Source organism: Glycine max, chromosome 11 (assembly GCF_000004515.6).
Source record: "Glycine max cultivar Williams 82 chromosome 11, Glycine_max_v4.0, whole genome shotgun sequence".
In the NCBI taxonomy this organism is placed as follows: Eukaryota; Viridiplantae; Streptophyta; class Magnoliopsida; order Fabales; family Fabaceae; genus Glycine; species Glycine max.
This window is the reverse complement of record NC_038247.2, coordinates 2,478,046-2,496,445: the sequence shown is the minus strand read 5'-3', so window position 1 is coordinate 2,496,445 and position 18,400 is coordinate 2,478,046. Positions and strand designations below refer to the sequence as shown.

At 35.2% G+C, this 18,400-nt stretch overlaps 4 protein-coding genes across 5 annotated transcripts; 2 read left to right on the top strand and 2 right to left on the bottom strand.

The window, feature by feature from the left end:
• Positions 1 to 1,007: 1,007 nt before the first annotated feature.
• Positions 1,008 to 4,104, top strand: LOC100814851 (VAN3-binding protein). Its single transcript, XM_003538696.5, has 7 exons — positions 1,008 to 1,345; positions 1,476 to 1,759; positions 2,205 to 2,592; positions 2,735 to 2,911; positions 3,166 to 3,212; positions 3,327 to 3,384; positions 3,699 to 4,104. The coding sequence occupies exons 2-7, from the start codon at positions 1,493 to 1,495 to the stop codon at positions 3,935 to 3,937; spliced, it is 1,176 nt and encodes a 391-aa protein (XP_003538744.1). The 5' UTR covers positions 1,008 to 1,345; positions 1,476 to 1,492; the 3' UTR covers positions 3,938 to 4,104.
• A 964-nt stretch (positions 4,105 to 5,068) lies between these two features.
• LOC100780793 (formyltetrahydrofolate deformylase 2, mitochondrial) lies at positions 5,069 to 7,890 on the bottom strand. The gene is given in 9 exon segments (XM_014763800.3): positions 5,069 to 5,356; positions 6,297 to 6,383; positions 6,471 to 6,569; positions 6,834 to 6,993; positions 7,107 to 7,183; positions 7,288 to 7,366; positions 7,368 to 7,433; positions 7,520 to 7,632; positions 7,724 to 7,890. Coding segments are annotated over 9 exon segments (990 nt in total). The 5' UTR covers positions 7,886 to 7,890; the 3' UTR covers positions 5,069 to 5,209.
• A 1,420-nt stretch (positions 7,891 to 9,310) lies between these two features.
• Positions 9,311 to 14,824, top strand: LOC100777060 (leucine--tRNA ligase, cytoplasmic). 2 transcript variants are annotated; one of them, XM_003538859.5, is made up of 4 exons: positions 9,311 to 9,471; positions 9,564 to 11,122; positions 12,157 to 13,905; positions 14,546 to 14,824. In XM_003538859.5, the coding sequence occupies exons 1-3, from the start codon at positions 9,395 to 9,397 to the stop codon at positions 13,896 to 13,898; spliced, it is 3,378 nt and encodes a 1,125-aa protein (XP_003538907.2). In that variant the 5' UTR covers positions 9,311 to 9,394; the 3' UTR covers positions 13,899 to 13,905; positions 14,546 to 14,824. The 2 variants fall into 2 exon arrangements, with proteins under 2 accessions (XP_003538907.2, XP_006590571.1); XM_006590508.4 differs by having other exon boundaries at positions 14,476 to 14,824.
• Positions 14,825 to 15,397: 573 nt separating this feature from the next.
• On the bottom strand, positions 15,398 to 18,118 carry LOC100527333 (aquaporin TIP2-2). The gene is made up of 3 exons (NM_001251409.3): positions 17,899 to 18,118; positions 16,218 to 16,465; positions 15,398 to 16,032 (listed from the first exon to the last, which is right to left on the bottom strand). Exons 1-3 carry the CDS (start codon positions 18,023 to 18,025, stop codon positions 15,658 to 15,660), a joined length of 750 nt encoding a protein of 249 aa, NP_001238338.2. The 5' UTR covers positions 18,026 to 18,118; the 3' UTR covers positions 15,398 to 15,657.
• Between the last annotated feature and the right edge of the window lie 282 nt (positions 18,119 to 18,400).

The window sequence follows — 18,400 nt, the reverse complement described above, 5'->3', positions numbered from 1 at the left end:
ATTTCTCTGACTCATAATACGATACGACACTGGCGTAACTCGAAATTAAGTAATGATTTTTCAACTCATGATATTAATATTACAATTGGGAGGCTGACTAATTAGCACACAGCATTTGATTGTCGCAGAAATCCAAGTTTATACATAACACATAGACATCACGTGGATATTGGATAGTATAATCATATAGTTGAACTGTGCTTTTCTCGAGACCTGCAAAATACAAATACACTTCTTCTATGTGGTCTCTTTTGTTTCTGCGCACGTTAATTAGATCCGTGTGTGGAGTCCTAGGTTTTAAATAGTATTACCCAGTTGAATGATAGCTACAGGTCGAAGCAAAAACCAAGTGTTGCTATTGTGCTTAAAAAAAATTGCTGTTATTTTCATTCAAATTATCACAAAATTGGACTGGTGTGCAAACGTATAAATGTTGTTAGTATTGGATCGTACACTCTGGAGACACACTTATTTTTGCATTCGAACCTTATCAGTACTTCCAAAACTCCATTTGATTGGAGTAGTGTTATCCCTATCGCATATCAATAGTTCAAAACTTCAAACATATGGTCATTCCTTTGAAAATGAAATTGTTGGGTCATACTACGCTCGTTTTGCATGGCCTCCTAAGTCCTAACCAATGCATATGCCAAACAAAACATGTGTTGTAATGTAGAAAGCTGAAACTAGACTTTTTTTTTTGGCGCATTAATTAGTACCATTATAATAAAGACGTACAAGAAATTAAAGAAGATTGCGTTGTGATTTTTGCCCCTCCCTTATTATTGCAACTTAATCTTAAATTCTCAAATACAGTGATCACTTGGTAGCCAAAGATAGCAAGTGAGATAGGCATCACCGACCTGCACCGTCATTGACTAGCCACTACTACTGCTAGTCTTTCACAACACTCATTTATATTCCAATCTCTAACAACCTAAAGTACGTACACGTAGCTAGCGCGTCAATTATATTAAATGATTTAAATCCACGTTGTAAAATGACACATCTATATGTATTCTATTTTTCTTCACCATTACTACTACTACCTCTATCTCCGTACTTTTTCCTAAATTATCAATAATATTTCTGTTATCGACAACAGTGCTAGCTGTGCAGTGTGCACCTACCAATACCCGCTTCTCCAGGATTCTGTTTTCTTAATATTTACAGCAAACGTGTTTTTTCGAGCTTAGTAAATATTGGAAATTGTTCAATTAACTTCAACCTGAATTTGTGGTGGCATGGTTCAGAGCACAACACTTCGATTATAATCTATTTTTTGCTTCATCGCTTCCAAGTCCTTTCTCGTTTATATTTGAGACTCAAGCTAGTGGCAAAACAGGTTAATTTCTTACTTTCTTCTCTCTCTCTTGGGACTAGAAAATAGAAAATGGTTTATCAAATTATCTATCTAGTTTTGACGTACGCTGTTGAGGTTGTAATCGAGTTAATTGCCTCATTTATTGTTTTAGATTATCAAAATCAAAAAATGGAAGGTGGTTTTTTTCCACCTTGGAAAAACGGGTCTTGGCAGGAGTTAGGTTCAGAGGATGTGCAGGAAAGTGAGCAATTCAAATCTTTTCCACCGTTGGCTGAGCCACCGACACCCCGTGAACCTATGGAGTTCTTATCTAGGTCATGGAGTCTCTCTGCCTCCGAAATCTCAAAGGCTCTCTCAGAGAAACAAAAACAAACTTTCCTCGATAATAAGACCTCAGACACATTGCCAGAACCTATTTCCGCACCTCAATTAGCAGTAAGTACACACTATCAACAAAACACCAATCAAATTTAAATTCAAAGATACCACTGTATTATTGTGTCTCACATTTTCTTTTTTAATTAGCCAAATAAACTTTTATAACAATATATGATTGAATGCGGGAATCAACTCATATAAGGTTTGTTTTAGTTTCACTAGTGGCGTGATTTTAAATTGCGGTGGTAATCGATATGGTTTTAAATTGTGAGCCGGAATTTTTTTGCAATTGTATCACGATCGCAATTGGCATGATGTCAAGATATTTTGGCTCACCACAACCGTAATTTATAATCATGACTAATGATTTTAAGATGAAGTAATGAGTATGGTTCCACTAATTTACATCCATAGATATTTGACCTGACTCGAGTAAAATTATTTCCTATATGAATGATAATGTTATGTTTGATGCATAATTTGTACAAGTTGTGTTTTGCAGGGAGGGAAGATGATAGTATCTGGAAATTGTAGAAGGATGGGTGCGATTGGGAAATGGTTACATCAGAAGCAGTACGGCAATACGAACGTCTCCGTTAAGAAGAAAGACCGGGCGCGCGTGGAAAACGCGCGTGTACATTCTGCGCTGTCCATTGCGGGGTTAGCCTCTGCGGTGGCTGCTGTGGCGGCAACAGAGGACCCTCGCGGTGGCTCTCGTTCTAAATTGGACGTTGCTCTCGCTTCGGCCACGCAACTCTTGGCCTCTTATTGCGTTGAAATGGCGGAGGTAGCTGGCGCGGATCGCGAGCGCGTGGCTTCCACCGTCAGGTCTGCGGTTGATATTCAAACGCCAGGGGATCTAATGACTCTCACCGCTGCGGCTGCAACAGGTACTTTGCTCAATCAAATAGTAATGACTCTCTCTTGCTTAAAAAATGTTTGTGAATTTGAAAGATATGTGTGCTGTGGAATATGGAACAATTAATGTATTGAATATTGATGATTCATTGCTATATTATAATATTATACCAGCTTTGCGAGGAGAAGCAGCCTTGACAGCGAGAATGCCAAAAGAAGCAAAGAAGAATGCGTCAATAAGTCCGTATGATAAAGTGATAGCGGAAACGCAGTGGCTTCGTGCGTTTGACGGTCAGGTGTTGGAACGTTATCCTCCGTGCCTGGGGGATTTGTTGCAGCTCACAGAAAAAGGTAGATTTTTAAGATCATCATGCTTAGTTCAATTAATATCATTAGTTCATAACATTGGATTTGACTGTATTTTAAATTTGTCTCTTAAATTATGAGCATTGGTTAACTTAGCTTTTAATACCAAGAGACGATCATTCCAGATAACTGACAGAGTGACAGGATTTCCATCCCTCGAATAGTCAATTAATACTAATTTTAAGGAGTAATTCAGTGTATTACTTAGTTGGTTGTCATTAATACTTTTTTTTCTTCAGGTGCTTTACGATGGAGACATGTCCATGTTTATATCAAGAAATGTCAGGTGCCATATTAAAACCTGACCTACAATACAAACTAGTAGACTGGCAGTAGTATTTTTTCATGGGGTCGCGAGTTCTTTCTTTTAGATAACAATCTCATTTATTTTATTTTTCAGGTTAAAGTTAAGATCAAAAGCAAGCACGTTGGAGGAGCCTTCTCCAAAAAGAACAAATGTAGGCGTTTTAAACGTTAAAAACTCTTAGCAACCCATGCACCTATCCTTTTGCAGTTATCTATTTCAATTATAAGAACAATGTGATGGAATATCATCTAATTATTTGTTCAATTATGAAAAATTATTGATTATTTTGATAATTACCTTAAAAGTGCTAGTTGAGATGTTATTTAATTTCCATAAAAAAAGATGCTATTTAATTAGTTGATAGTGGAAGAATTTTTATTATAGTAGCTTCTATTCCGTACTTTTCTCTTGGCTCTAAATTGTTGATAGTCATTCTCTAATTCCGGGTAACATATGTTGTAACAGGTGTGGTGTATGGAGTCTGTGATAAAGATAATGCATGGCCATATAGAAAAGAAAGGGAAGCATCAGAAGAGCTTTATTTTGGCCTCAAAACTGCACAAGGTCTTCTAGAATTTAAGTGCCAGAACAAACTCCACAAGCAAAAATGGGTTGATGGAGTAGAGTTTTTGCTTCGTAGGGTTAACTCTGTTGAAGCAACAGAGCATTCTCTAGAATTTTTAAGTATTAGTACTAGTACATGATTTGTTTGGATTGTATATGCCTATAGGATTTAGAAGAGTGAAACATAAAAAATTTTGTCAAACAAATGCTACCCTCTACATTATAAGCAAAGAAACATTACTGTTCACCGCAGGGGTTGCTTGTGACCATGCTTGTTAATAGTAATACAAATTGATAAGTGTTAAAACCCGTTTAAGATATAAAAACTATTCAAGTAGAATAGCTTTTTTTATTATAATTTTTTTAAAAAGATAAAATAGAAACTATGTCCAAAACCACACCGTATAACTCTGAAAGTAAAATCAATCAATCATCATTATTATATGGTCATAGTTTATGTAAATACAGATTTATTATGTCTAGAATGACAAATGTTTTCCAGTACCACATATTAAGTGCCAAAGGGAAGAGTAGCCTCTATTGAGTTTTTTTCTTCTTTTTTCTTTATAAGTCAAAGATTTTATTAGATGAGTAAGTGACAGCTCAAGAACTATTCAGTTAATAGAAAATACAAGTTGCAAATTAAAGTAAAGAAATATAATTCCATATCACCATTACTCAAATCCCTTCCCAAATAGCTTCGATCGGGAGAGAGGAACCTATGGAGCAGTGTCTTCTGCATTCATTTCTTATTTTAGAGAGCATTTATTTCTTATTTCAGAGAGTTTAAGAAAATTGTTTAAATTTCCTTAAATTTATTATTTTTTATAATACTACGTAACACCTTAAAAATCATATAAAAACTTTTTTTTATTGTTTTTATACTTAAAACAAAAAAATAATCTATACTAATAGTAGTGTCTATCTATTTCTATTATTATTATTATTTTAAAACCTTCTTTTTATTTAATGATAATGATAACATGTTCGGATGTACATCACAACGACCAATAATCGGAGTCACGAACTTCGGAAGTTGCGGAATTAGTTTCACAGATTTGTTGACAATCCTTTCACGATTAAATGGAATTCAAGTCACTTGTCTGTATTGTAGTTTTCCTTTCATGTTTCTGTACTAAAAAAAATCTCAGCAAAAGAAAAGAAAACCTAATAAACAAGAAAAAAATAATATCTTTATAAAAATTAACCACGACCGAGTGTAACCAATGGTTAAGCTGGAACTGGAACGTATTTAATTTTAACTCATGAGAAAAGGTTAATTTATTTTAACTTCTTATTTTCTTATATGTAATTATTGATAAGTTAATCCAAACATAACCATAATGTGGGCTTTTAAAGTAAATAATCATATGCACTTATAGAGATATGCCCCATTTGGTTGTTGGTTGTCCTCAGAATACGACAGTGTTCTTTTCTTCAATTGGCAACACTCGAAGCTCACAATAAGATCTGATAACGCTTGTGAGGCATTGTTTCTCAAGGTTCTCTGATTTCTGCACAAAGCTCTGCAACTTATCTCTATGGGAAACTCTTTCAACCTGCAATTCAGATTCAACCAGGTCACTTAAAAAAAAATAAAAAAATAAGAGGCCAAGTCAAACCTAAGGCATAATTTATGAATGTTTATTTTACTGCCTCTAATGATATAGGTAGATTTTACTAAAGTAAAATCTTGCCAGTGACTTAGGCCAAAAAAGTTAATGGTATACAGATTCATGTACATCAGTATTTATTTATGTTGTCAATGCATACCTAAGAATCTTAACGCATAGTAAATGTGAATGTCTTCTATTTTTAGGATAAGAAAACACCAAATTCTATGAACATCTGTAAGGAAATTTATCCCCAAAGAGCATAAGTTAAAATTTGCATGAGATTTAGCTAGTACAACACAACCTAATAAGATCATGAAAAATGTTAACGCACAACAGAAAAAAAATTGCAAAAGGAGACTCATAATGTGCATGAATCAAACTCAACTGGCACACATCATATGTCACACCAGTGGCGGAAAATAATTTGCTCATTCCATCATATTGGCTGTCGTAATTTCTAGGTAATGGCATGTATCAGAATTCAGAAGGCAGACTCACAGAATCCATGTCTGCCATGGATGAAAAGAAAACTTGCAGAGGAAGCTAAAGAGAAAAGAAAATGGAGGAAAAACTGATTAGCATAGAATGAGAATTAGCTTGCAAGAGTTAGTTATTACAGCTGGTTATATAGTCGGTTACAAGAGTAACTAACTTATAACTAACTAAACTAACTCTAGTCACATGATGATCAAACTAAATTAACCATGATCGACTGTATCTATGCTAAGACAGACTTGGCAAACAGATCTTAAAAGGTAAATAAAACACCTTGTAAACAAATGAGATCAACCTTCAGCATAATCATTGAATATTCAATAGAGGAAGCAAATAATAGATTAAAATGTAGGCAGAAGATAAAGAAGTAGTTAACATTTATGTTCACCATTTGTTCAATAATAGGTCCAGCAGCAAGTCTCTCAGTTACAAAGTGACTTGTTGCGCCAATTAATTTCACACCCGCATCAACGGCCTGCCAAGAAAACCAAATCATATTAAACACTTAACGCGATTAGGATGGAAGCATGACGAGCACATAGAATCAGCAATAAAAGGCCACCTGTTTAGATGGATTGCTACTGCTAAATGATGGTAACAGGCCATGGTGGATGTTAATTATATCCTCCCCGTAACTCCTTAAAAAGAAGCTGGATAGTATCTGCACAAATAAATCAATAACAAGGACAAGGAAACATAAACAACTGATGTTCCTATTCAATATAATACTCAGCACCAATACAATCAAACAGTAACATAACATATACTATAGAAGATAATCACAGGTAAGACTCATATTTTCCCAACTTATAGGAGCAGAGAAGAGCTCTGAGAAAAAGCCTCCTAACTTCAAGAGTTAAAACCAATTACCACAATCTGTTACATATTGGAACAGTAATAAACACAATGCCATCAAGTTATATACCCGCATATACCTCGCAAGTACTAAAAAATCAGTATTCTGAACCAGCTCCAAGATCTCCTCTTCCCGTTTATTCTCTGCTGTTGTTTTCAAGTAATGATAAGGAACACCGTGCATTTCAAGAAAACGAATCACCTCGTTTTCTGGACTTTGATAATGGTTACTGTTAAATATATCGCATAAGCCAATAATTGCTAAACATTGAAATAGATTAAAAATCAATAAAAATATAAAGAGACACAAGTTAGTTTAGCAACATAGTTTCAGAAATTCCACCTAATTACACTAGTGATAATATCTACTGAGAGTCTTCGATCCTGCCATCCATGTAACAAATCAATCAGACAGTGGTCCTGCAACGACATAAAGAAACCTTTACTTAAACTCAAACATTACATTACATAAAATATATATAAAAAGAGAACAAGAGAAGAACATTAATTAATGTATTGTATACCTGCTTTGCTGCGAGAACAGCAATCTTATATTTAGGATCCAGAGCTGGCACCCTTATAACAGATCTCATGGCATTGAATAGAGATCCTTAGGAAATCCTCCTCCATTTGCATTCGAGGCCACGTAACATGATCAAAAACAAAAACACTGCAAATGTTGAACAAGATAAATAAATTGGATTGTGTGTACAATAATGCACTAGATGCATATATAAAATAGTATATTTAGAGTACTTTCTAGAGTAGAAGACTCATTTATTTTGAGGAACAAAAACATCAGCAGAGAGAATGTTGCCACCCCGAGAGGCAATGCGATCCGATAGCTTGGTTACAATTCCAACCGCATCCTATCGTAAGATAAAACCAATTCAATTGGCATTGTATGGGGATATAATAGTATAAAAAATAACGTAGAAATATTAGAAACATGTGGCCTACGGGGCATTGAAACACGTGGATTCCATGCGTGAGGAAGGAACTGGAACATGATGGGTTTGTGGGATCAACAGATTTATTAAAGGAACTGTAACTGTTCCTGTTGCCCAATCCGACAACGTTATTCCAACTAGAACACAGTCTTCGGACGATGCCCATTTTCATTTGGCTAATCTATTTGGTTTGGTGGATTTCTCCTTGTCTTCACACTCCTCATGTTTTTGTATCAAAGAATATGGGAAAAGATATACGTGGTCTGAAACTAAGGAGAAGGACTTCAATAGGGGCTATATATTGGTCTAAAACAATTGAAATCTTATTTACCTAAAGCTATACATGTGCGGTCTAAAACAATGGGAGTATATATACACACCCCAGTTTATTTATTTATTTTCTATTCCTTGTGTGTGTCGACTTGAACTTCTTTAGGGTAGAAGCTCTCAACAAAATAAAACCTAGAAGCTAATTCAAATATCGTGTCAAACATTTTTTATTTATTTTTAATCAGTAAGAAATTTAAACAAAAACTCAAAAAGGATTACAATCTTATCTTAATTAAAGAGGAAATACCGAAATACTAAGTAGAGGGAATGCACATATCCTTAGTACTCTCATATATTATACGCAAACAGTAGAGGGAATTGTTATTCTCATCCCATATGCTTTTAATTTTTTACCATCCCAAAACACCTTTTTAATGGAAAAAATTGTAATTAATTATAGGTATTAGTTACTTTTTTTAAAAAACCAACCAAATTAATGGTGACACGTTACTGTTTTTAGTAGTAATATAAATAAATTATTTTTTAATGAAATTAAAATTTGAATTAATGTCGATAGTACAAGTTAATTTTTTAATTAAAATCAATCAAATCAATATGATGCAAATTAATATGATTACTATTAATAAAGATAATTTATATAACAATTGGTTTTATAAATGGTAAATTCGATTAAAATTAATTGAATTTCAATAAAAAAAATAATGTACATGATACTGACTATCATTAAAGAAGGATTAATAATATATTAATTAATTAATCTGAATTTACAAAATATTTTTTTTGAAGGTACAAAATATAATTTATGTCACAATAAATTTGATTAGTTTAAAAAAGATAACTTATATCCACAATTAATTATATTTCTTTGGTAAAAAATTAATAAAATAGAAATACGTTGTTGTATTTAATATTTATACAAGGGAAATGTATTTCTATTATGTATTTTTCTTTTTCACCTTCCTTAAGTATTCTAACTAATTGAAATAATAAATCAATTATATTAAAAAATAATTAACGTCAATATATATACTACTAAAATTTTTAATGTATATTTAATACATATATAATTTTTCATAATAAATTTTGTAATAATTAATTTTGATCTAATAATAATTTTTAAATATAATTTTACATATAGATTTAATAAATATATATATATATATATAAATATATTAATTGTTATAAAATTTATTATGAAGAATTATATATGTATTAAATATATATTAAAAAAATTTGTTGGGGTAGGAGAATAAGCTAGCAACTTCCAAGAATAGAAACCAAACAAGCCTGTAAGCCCAAAGAAATGGGCTGATGAACCCGACCCAAAAGGGAGGACGCAAGCAAAACCCTTGCTCTTCATCTCTATCCCGCGCCTGGTTTCTTCCTCTGCATGTTGCTTTGTCGCACGCAGTCTCGCCTCGCGCAGTCTCTTCTCCGTTTTCAAACTTCATTAGCACACAGACACAGGTATCACCCATTCATGTTCCTCTACTATTAAAGGCGATTCTTTCCATTTTTATTGGTTTTCCAATCTGAAACCGGTGTTAATTACACTGCAGCTTCCGCCACCACTCGGACATGGCGAGCGAGGGCGGCAACAAGAGCTTCGCGCGGCGTGATCGTCTCCGCGAGATCGAATCGAAGGTCCAGAAATGGTGGGAAGAGAAAGATGTCTTCAGAGCCGAACCGGGCGAGAAGCCCCCTTCTTCGCCTGGCGAGAAATTCTTCGGTAACTTCCCTTTCCCTTACATGAACGGCTACCTCCACCTCGGCCACGCCTTCTCCCTCTCCAAACTCGAGTTCGCCGCCGCCTACCACCGCCTCTGCGGCGCCAACGTCCTCCTCCCCTTCGCCTTCCACTGCACCGGCATGCCCATCAAGGCCTCCGCCGACAAACTCACCCGCGAGATCCAGCGATTCGGCGACCCGCCCGTCTTCCCCTCCGAAGTCGAAGAACAACAACAACAACAACAGCAGCAGCAGCAAGAACAAGAAGAACCACCTTCTGGCGACGGTGCTCCTCCTGATAAATTCAAAGGTAAAAAGTCAAAGGCTGCTTCCAAGTCAACGGGGCAGGTTTACCAGTGGGAGATTATGCGTAGTGTAGGGATTTCCGATGCTGAGATATCCAAATTTCAGGATCCTTATAAGTGGCTTTCGTATTTTCCACCTCTGGCTGTTGAGGACCTTAAGGCTTTTGGATTAGGTTGTGATTGGAGAAGGTCTTTCGTTACAACCGATATGAACCCTTATTTTGATTCGTTTGTGAGGTGGCAGATGAGGAAGTTGAAGTCCATGGGGAAGGTTGTGAAGGATGTGAGGTATACTGTTTTTTCTCCATTGGATGGTCAACCTTGTGCTGATCATGATAGAGCTAGTGGTGAGGGAGTTCAGCCTCAAGAATACACTATCATCAAGATGGAGTTGGTTGCTCCTTTTCCCGAAAAATTTAAGGCATTGGAGGGAAAGAAGGTGTTTCTTGCTGCTGCAACTTTGAGACCTGAGACAATGTATGGTCAAACCAATGCTTGGGTGTTGCCGGATGGGAAGTATGGGGCTTTTGAAATCAATGACAGTGAGGTGTTTGTTCTTGCTCACCGAGCTGCGCTTAACCTTGCCTACCAGAACCACTCGCGGGTTCCGGAGAAACCCTCTTGCTTGCTTGAGCTCACTGGCCGTGACTTGATTGGTCTTCCATTGAAGTCTCCACTTTCATTCAACGAGGTCATTTATGCTCTACCCATGTTGTCTATTCTGATGGATAAGGGTACTGGGGTTGTCACCAGTGTGCCCAGTGATGCTCCTGATGACTACATGGCATTGCATGATTTGAAGGCAAAACCCGCGCTCAGGGAGAAGTATGGGGTTAAGGATGAGTGGGTGCTGCCTTTTGAGATTGTGCCCATCATTGAGGTTCCCCAGTTTGGGAATAAATGTGCCGAGACAGTTTGCTTGCAGATGAAAATCGTAAGCCAGAATGATAAGGAAAAACTTGTAGAAGCCAAAAAGCAAACGTACTTGAAGGGTTTCACTGAAGGGACGATGATTGTTGGGGAATTTGCTGGGAGAAGAGTTCAGGAAGCTAAGCCCTTGATTAGGAACAAGCTTTTAGAAACAGGTCAGCATTCACTCTCTCTATTTCTTTTTAAAATATTATGTGCAATATTATTGTTCTTGTATATCTCAAAATTTATAAAGATTGGCTCTTGCTTCTTTCCTGTTTAATACAACAATGTTAAGAGGTTAAACTCTTTCTGTATTATATATTAGAGGAAATTGCACTAGCATCCCCTGAGATTTTCCTAAATGATACAATCCAGTCCTCTAGATTCTTTTGACTTGCTGAATACAGTGAGTTGTATTTTACATTTTTTTAGAGTACTGAATACAGTGAGTTTTATGACTAATAGATTTATATCTTAAATTTGTAGTATATGAAATTTGAAAGTATAATTAAATTTGGATGGTGTTGAAAAAATATTTTACTTTGTTCTGTATTGGAAAAACATGTATTGAAACATTATTTACAAACATTGTATCATCTAGAAATCATTGCTGAGACTAATGAAATGCATGTCTTTGGAATGGTGTTTGCCTCAAAATCAGATAATATTTTTTCCTTACTAATTTTTTTCATTTTTTTTAACTTGAATATCCACCTTATAGATTTTGGAAAATCATAAGATTGTGGTATTGTTGCCAAGTGTGTAATATAACATGATAATAAAATAATATGAAGTTTCACAGATTTATGGCTCCCCCCCATGCACAGCCTGTTTTTCTCTCAAAATGGCATAATAGCCTCATGAAATTTTCAGGAAGTATGAGTTTTAATGTGTAATTTAAATGATGTTATGAAAGGGGTAGTATGTTTAAGTTACAGAATAAAATGAGGGAGGTAAGTGTGACTGGCATTTTGAAAGACCTCAAAGGAGGTTATATCGCTATAGCAATTTCCCCTATATATTAACATGTAATTAGATGATAGTAGAAATAATTTGAAATAATAATGAATCAAAGTTAAACTCATTATTTTATTGTATTTTTTATTTTTTTTATATCTAATTGTAAATTTTTTACACTTTTTGTGTGCCTGTATTGACCTTAATCATCTTGCCACTATTACTAAATTTTTTGGTTCCACACTTTCAGGCCAGGCTATTATCTACAGTGAACCAGAGAAACGGGTGATGTCAAGATCTGGCGATGAGTGTGTGGTAGCCCTCACAGATCAGTGGTACATTACATATGGAGAATCAGAATGGAAGAAGCTAGCTGACGAGTGCCTTTCTAACATGAACCTGTATTCTGATGAGACACGACATGGATTTGAGCACACTTTAAGCTGGTTGAACCAGTGGGCTTGCTCACGATCATTTGGTCTTGGGACTCGCATACCGTGGGATGAACAGTTCCTAGTTGAGTCTTTATCGGATTCCACCATTTACATGGCGTATTACACTGTTGCACACCATTTGCAGAGTGGTGACATGTATGGATCCGGCGAGTCTGCCATCAAACCTCATCAACTGACTGATGATGTCTGGGATTATATTTTCTGTGGTGGACCATATCCGAAGTCAACCGATATATCATCATCCCTTTTAGAAAGAATGAAGCAGGAGTTTGAATATTGGTATCCCTTTGATCTTCGAGTTTCTGGTAAGGATCTCATCCAGAATCATCTTACCTTCTGCATTTACAACCATACTGCAATTATGGCCAAGCATCACTGGCCTCGCGGGTTTAGATGCAACGGACACATTATGCTCAATTCTGAGAAAATGTCCAAGTCCACTGGAAATTTCAGGACGTTGCGTCAGGCAATTGAGGAGTTTTCAGCTGATGCTACTCGGTTCTCTTTGGCTGATGCTGGTGATGGTGTTGATGATGCAAATTTTGTCTTTGAGACTGCAAATGCTGCAATTCTCCGGCTCACCAAAGAGATTGCATGGTATGAAGATAATCTGGCAGCAGAATCTTCCATGAGAACTGGCCCACCATCTACATATGCAGATCGCGTGTTTGCCAATGAGATTAACATTGCTGTCCAGACAACTGAGCAAAATTACACCAACTACATGTTTCGAGAAGCTCTCAAGACTGGCTTTTATGATCTTCAGGCTGCTAGGGATGAGTATAGATTCTCATGTGGGGCTGGAGGTTGCAATCGTGACTTGGTGTGGCGTTTTATGGATGTGCAGACACGTCTTATAGCACCCATCTGCCCACATTATGCAGAATTTATTTGGAGAGAGCTTTTGAAGAAGGATGGTTTTGTGGTAAATGCAGGCTGGCCGACAGCTGATGCTCCTGATCTCACACTGAAGAGTGCCAATAAATATTTGCAGGACTCAATTGTTTTGATGAGGAAGTTGCTTCAGAAGCAACTTTCAGGCTCAAAGAAAGGTAATAAGAAAGGTCCTCCAGCTGCATCACTGACAGATAGCAAGGTGACAGGCTTGATATATGTAAATGAACAGTTTGATAGTTGGGAAGCCGAGTGCCTGAGTATTCTTCAGAAAAAATTTAGCAGAGATACTCGAACTTTTGCTCCAGAGTCTGAGATATTGCAGGCTTTACAACAGAGTTCTGTAGGTCAATCTTCTAATTTTAAACAAGTCCAAAAACGTTGTATGCCTTTCTTGAGGTTTAAGAAAGAGGAAGCAATTGCACTTGGGGCTCAAGCCCTGGATTTGAGATTGCCATTTGGTGAAATTGAGGTTCTTAAGGAAAACTTGGAATTGATCAAGAGACAGATAGGTCTAGAAGATGTGGAAATTTTATCTGCAGCAGATGCTGATTCCTTGGCTAGAGCTGGACCACTAGCTTCTTTACTAAATCAAAATCCTCCATCTCCTGGAAAGCCAACTGCTATCTTTGTAACTCTGTAGCTACTGGGTGAGTTTCTGGAAACTTTTCTTCTTAACCTAGTTCACAATTCCTACTTAATTTTTTGGTTATCTAAACACGAATGTAATTTATTTTTATTTGATAAATTTTTATTTGTTATATATGTAGACATGGATGAGTTACTGAACCTTAGTGTTGTTAAATTTTTTTTTGGCTTGATTTGAGGTTTAAATATTTTTTCTATATTGTCCCTCTTATGACGGAAGTTGATCCATGTAGCCGACCCCACCTAGTGGGATAAGGCGTTGTTGTTGTTGTTGTTGTTGTCCCTCTTGTTTGTTTCATGGGTCATACCCTCATCCGGTTGAGTAAATTAACTTGGAAACATCTATTCATGATGTATGCACACAAGAGTCCCTCTTTAGTATGTAGCTGCTAGAGACGATTTGTCAGCAATTTAGAAAGTCGGCATTCTCGTTATAGCTGAAAATATAATTGCTTCACTGATATTGCATTAGTTTCCTGTTTGAGAAATTTTAAGGAAAGTGCCTTCTTAATAATATTATTAACTGGGTGACTGGGTGTAAAATTGCTCATTCATGTGATTGTCATTTATAGGTTGCAATAGTACTTCATTCCGCTGAGGAACGTGTAGTATGATTATCCTGATCTGAATCATGCTTTGTAGGTGGTTGGGGAGCTTGAAATTTTTTGTGGATAGCAGAAGATTTTGTCGGAAATTGCTGATGTAGATTTCTGGTTTGCTGATATTCTACTTTCTTGTGCCCCGAAAGAGATCTCTTCTTAGCTTTTAATTTCATTACTCCTTTAAGTTTCCTTCATTGTTTGCTCTACGTCTTCTTGGCCAAGCTGTCAGTTTTCTGACAATTGGGAAAATTACATTTTGTAGCTTAATGTTCTTATGATGAGTTATTTTATTTTAGAATGATATTAAATCATACTTAAATGTGGATTTCAGTCTTTCTTTCCTAACTTTGACATGCAACTTAATTGCAGTCCATGGACTTGGATTAATAGCGAAAGATTTTTTTAAAAAAAATGTTAGGATAAAATATCTTTTTGGTCCTTTAAAATCTTTAAAGTTTGAATTCAGCCTTTTCAAAATATTGTATGTTTTTAGTTCCTTTGAAATGTTTATTTTCAGTCCCAAGCACTATCTGAAACATTTTTTAACTTTTTATCAAGTACTATCTAAAGTATCTTGAGGAAGAACAACAGTGATGCATTTAGAGGGATGAAAAATGGACAATTTTATAAAGGAACTAAAATTGAATTTTGAAAATTTTAGATAGATCAAATGTTGTAACTAGTACATACTAAGTGCAATTGCAAACTGATGCGATGTGAGCACTTCATGTGATGCGATATACCAAGCAAGGCAGTTAGGAAAATAACTGCACGAGATGCAGTTTCATTTTTTTTTTAGTACAGTTTCATCTTTTAACATACATTCTTTAATTATATTATTCTGTTAAATAGTGGCTGAGATTCATTACAGTTAAAAAATGAACTGCATAACTGATCCGTAAAAACCACTAGCTCGATGTCATTATTGGTAGGACGAAAACCGAAAAACAAGGGGACCTTCCAACAATCCATGCATCAAGTTCGAATTATAATTTACATAATTATTACAAGCGGTGAATAATAGATAAAGGTACAGTTAAAAATGCAAAAAGCCATGAAGCTCGAGACATCAAACGGGGAACAAAGATGAAACTTGAAGGGACAGGACACACAAGTGAATAGAACAAGAAGTCATATTTTTCAAGTTGAAGCTCAAGGGTAGGTTTCAGAGGCTGGGACAGCCGCATATGAACCAATGAAGACGTCTCCATAAATCAAGCCAGCCAAACCTCCTCCAATCAATGGGCCAACCCAATAGATCCAGTTAGCAGCGAAGTCTCCACTGACCACAGCTGGGCCGAATGAGCGAGCTGGGTTCATTGAACCGCCACTGAATGGGCCTGCTGCTAAGATGTTGGCACCCACAACGAACCCAATAGCAATGGGTGCAATGATACCCAATGACCCCTTCTTTGGGTCTGCTGCAGTTGCATACACAGTGTAAACCAACCCAAATGTGATTACAATCTCAAACACTACAGCTTGAAAATCGTTCACACCAGTTGCCGGTGCGTGGCTTGGAATGCTCTGCCAATATCCAAAACAATATCACATCAGATTTTATTTATTTGTTAGCGTGTAATAACGTACAAATTTAATGATACTGGTTTGTATGATTATTATGAAAATTAAAACTTACCATACATTATTTTTAAAATTTTATTACACTGCATAGTCATTTTTCTGGTAACAACATATTTGAAAAAAAATACCTTGGCGGTGATGAAATTGAGGAGGAGGCATGCCACAATGGAACCCAACAACTGGGCAATCCAGTATAAGAAACCAGTAATGAGGGTGATGTTGCCTCCAATGGCCAATCCAAAAGTAACAGCTGGGTTCAAATGGCCACCCGAGATGTTGGCTGCGACGGAGACACCTACAAACAGTGCAAATGCATGGGCCACAGCTACTGCCACCAGCCCCGTTGGATCCAAGGCTGCATCTTTTGTAAGCTCGTCTATATAAAACAACAACACAACCAACCACTCCATTATTCCATGTAAGCTTGTGCCAATATTACAATACAATTTTTTTTATATAAAACAATACAATTTCTTTTTAATAGATATGAAAGGATATCAATTTTACAGTAGTGAGATAGATAACTATGAAAAAATATTATCACTCGTTCTTTTATGGGTACTTTCACCAACTCTGTCAGTTATTTTATAGTAGTGAGATAGAGAATAACCTGACTATTCAACGGAGATGTTGAAATAAAATTATCTTCTAATATAAATAGAATAGTCAGGTTACTTCACTTTCATACAACTAATTTTTGTCTCATATATCTTTATTTTAAAAAAAAAAAACACATTATATATGATCTTATTATCAATTATTGATTTGACTTTAAAAAAAAGTATATTTCGCCCAGTTTGGGAGTTCATATACAATTTATTTGGATTTATCTTATGATATATAAACCATTTATATATGTGTTTGAGAGAAGTTACGAAAATAATTTAACTATGTCCATAAGTTGTTTTTAGCTCATTTTAATAAGTTGGTGATGGTTTATGAAAACAATTTATAGCTTATATATAAACAGAGTAATATTATTTTCCTTTTAGTTATCAAATCAACTTAAACATAAGTGCTTTTAAAATAAATATTTCTTATTTAGTAAGACTTTAATAAAGATGTTTATCCAAACAATCGAGAGTGAGAAAGTAAATTTATATAAAGTTAGTTAAGATTAAGAAGTACTTCAATTCAAATTAATGATAGATGCAATCATATTTTTTCATTTTACAAATTTTTTCACTTTAGAGAGAAAGTTAATTCCATCAATTACATTGTTAATAGAAATTGTTGGTTTGAGACTTTAGCTAAAGTAAAAATTTATAGTGATACTTGCAATTGTTTTAAAATTCAAAGAGTACCTAAGGATTTTTCTTATATGCAACTTCACGTGCTATCAGTTATCGGTCCATTTCTGTTGACTCATGTAAACCAACTTAATTAGTTCCCGAAATTCTCATGCTTAGAATGTCCATACATACCATAAATGGATTAAAGCAAGCATATGCCTACATTTACTTCATAGTAAGCAACTAGTTCGTTTTTTTTTTTTTTGGGTGCAGACCAACAGATAGTGCATGAATCTATATGTTTTGATGTGGTTAATATATAGTTAAGAGTCTTGCTAACTAACACCTATTGATTAAGAAATTAAAAAAAATATCTATAATAAAAGTTATAGGAAAATATAAAAAAAAAAGATAATTTTATGTATATCAATTAAAGAAATTATCTTTTTAATTTTTTATTGATGTCTTAAGAATACTGATTAACATTAACATTTAACTATAAGTAACACTTAACCGACTTAAATTAATTTCTTTATAATCCAAATATTTAGTTAACTAATCAGGGTTAAGCACTTACTGTAAGCGATGGCTGAACCAACACCAGCGAACACGAAAATCAGAGTTGCATGGAACTCTGCCAAATAAGCCTTAAGAGAGGCAACACCAAAAGAGTCATCGAAAGTACCAAGAGTTATCTTCACCATTTTGGCACCTCACCTCACTTACTACAAAACCAAACTATTTTCAACCTAGCTAGCTTGCTATATAAATTAGTGCTGCCTCATAAACCTTTGCTTAGGTTTATATAACAAGAAACTACATAAATATAATGGATTTGATTGTGAATGTACAGCCATTCTTGGTTGTCATGCACCGACCATGGACCCACAAGAGTGGTTGGATAACGCTTGATTAATAATCGAGGACCTATCTAACCCCTTAGTATACTCTTTTCAGTATTTTAAAAATCCTATGATTTGTGTTCATGTTTATTTTCTTAGTCATGAGCTCAATAGTAATTAATTAATTGATGTACAATAAACGAGGAACTTAAAAAAAAATAAAAATTGGATGGATAA

What these genes read in the sequence shown, in the direction of transcription:
- LOC100777060 (XM_003538859.5), top strand. Translation starts at nt 9,395, where the DNA reads ATGTTGCTTTGTCGCACGCAGTCTCGCCTCGCGCAGTCTCTTCTCCGT. An exon ending in TCATTAGCACACAGACACAG is followed by an intron (nt 9,472 to 9,563) that starts GTATCACCCATT and finishes ATTACACTGCAG; the next exon opens with CTTCCGCCACCACTCGGACA. An exon ending in GAACAAGCTTTTAGAAACAG is followed by an intron (nt 11,123 to 12,156) that starts GTCAGCATTCAC and finishes CCACACTTTCAG; the next exon opens with GCCAGGCTATTATCTACAGT.
- LOC100527333 (NM_001251409.3), bottom strand. Translation starts at nt 18,025, where the DNA reads ATGGTGAAGATAACTCTTGGTACTTTCGATGACTCTTTTGGTGTTGCC. An exon ending in TGGTTCAGCCATCGCTTACA is followed by an intron (nt 16,466 to 17,898) that starts GTAAGTGCTTAA and finishes TGTTTTATATAG; the next exon opens with ACGAGCTTACAAAAGATGCA. An exon ending in TCAATTTCATCACCGCCAAG is followed by an intron (nt 16,033 to 16,217) that starts GTATTTTTTTTC and finishes GGATATTGGCAG; the next exon opens with AGCATTCCAAGCCACGCACC.
- LOC100814851 (XM_003538696.5), top strand. Translation starts at nt 1,493, where the DNA reads ATGGAAGGTGGTTTTTTTCCACCTTGGAAAAACGGGTCTTGGCAGGAG. An exon ending in CACCGCTGCGGCTGCAACAG is followed by an intron (nt 2,593 to 2,734) that starts GTACTTTGCTCA and finishes ATATTATACCAG; the next exon opens with CTTTGCGAGGAGAAGCAGCC. An exon ending in TTTATATCAAGAAATGTCAG is followed by an intron (nt 3,213 to 3,326) that starts GTGCCATATTAA and finishes TTTATTTTTCAG; the next exon opens with GTTAAAGTTAAGATCAAAAG.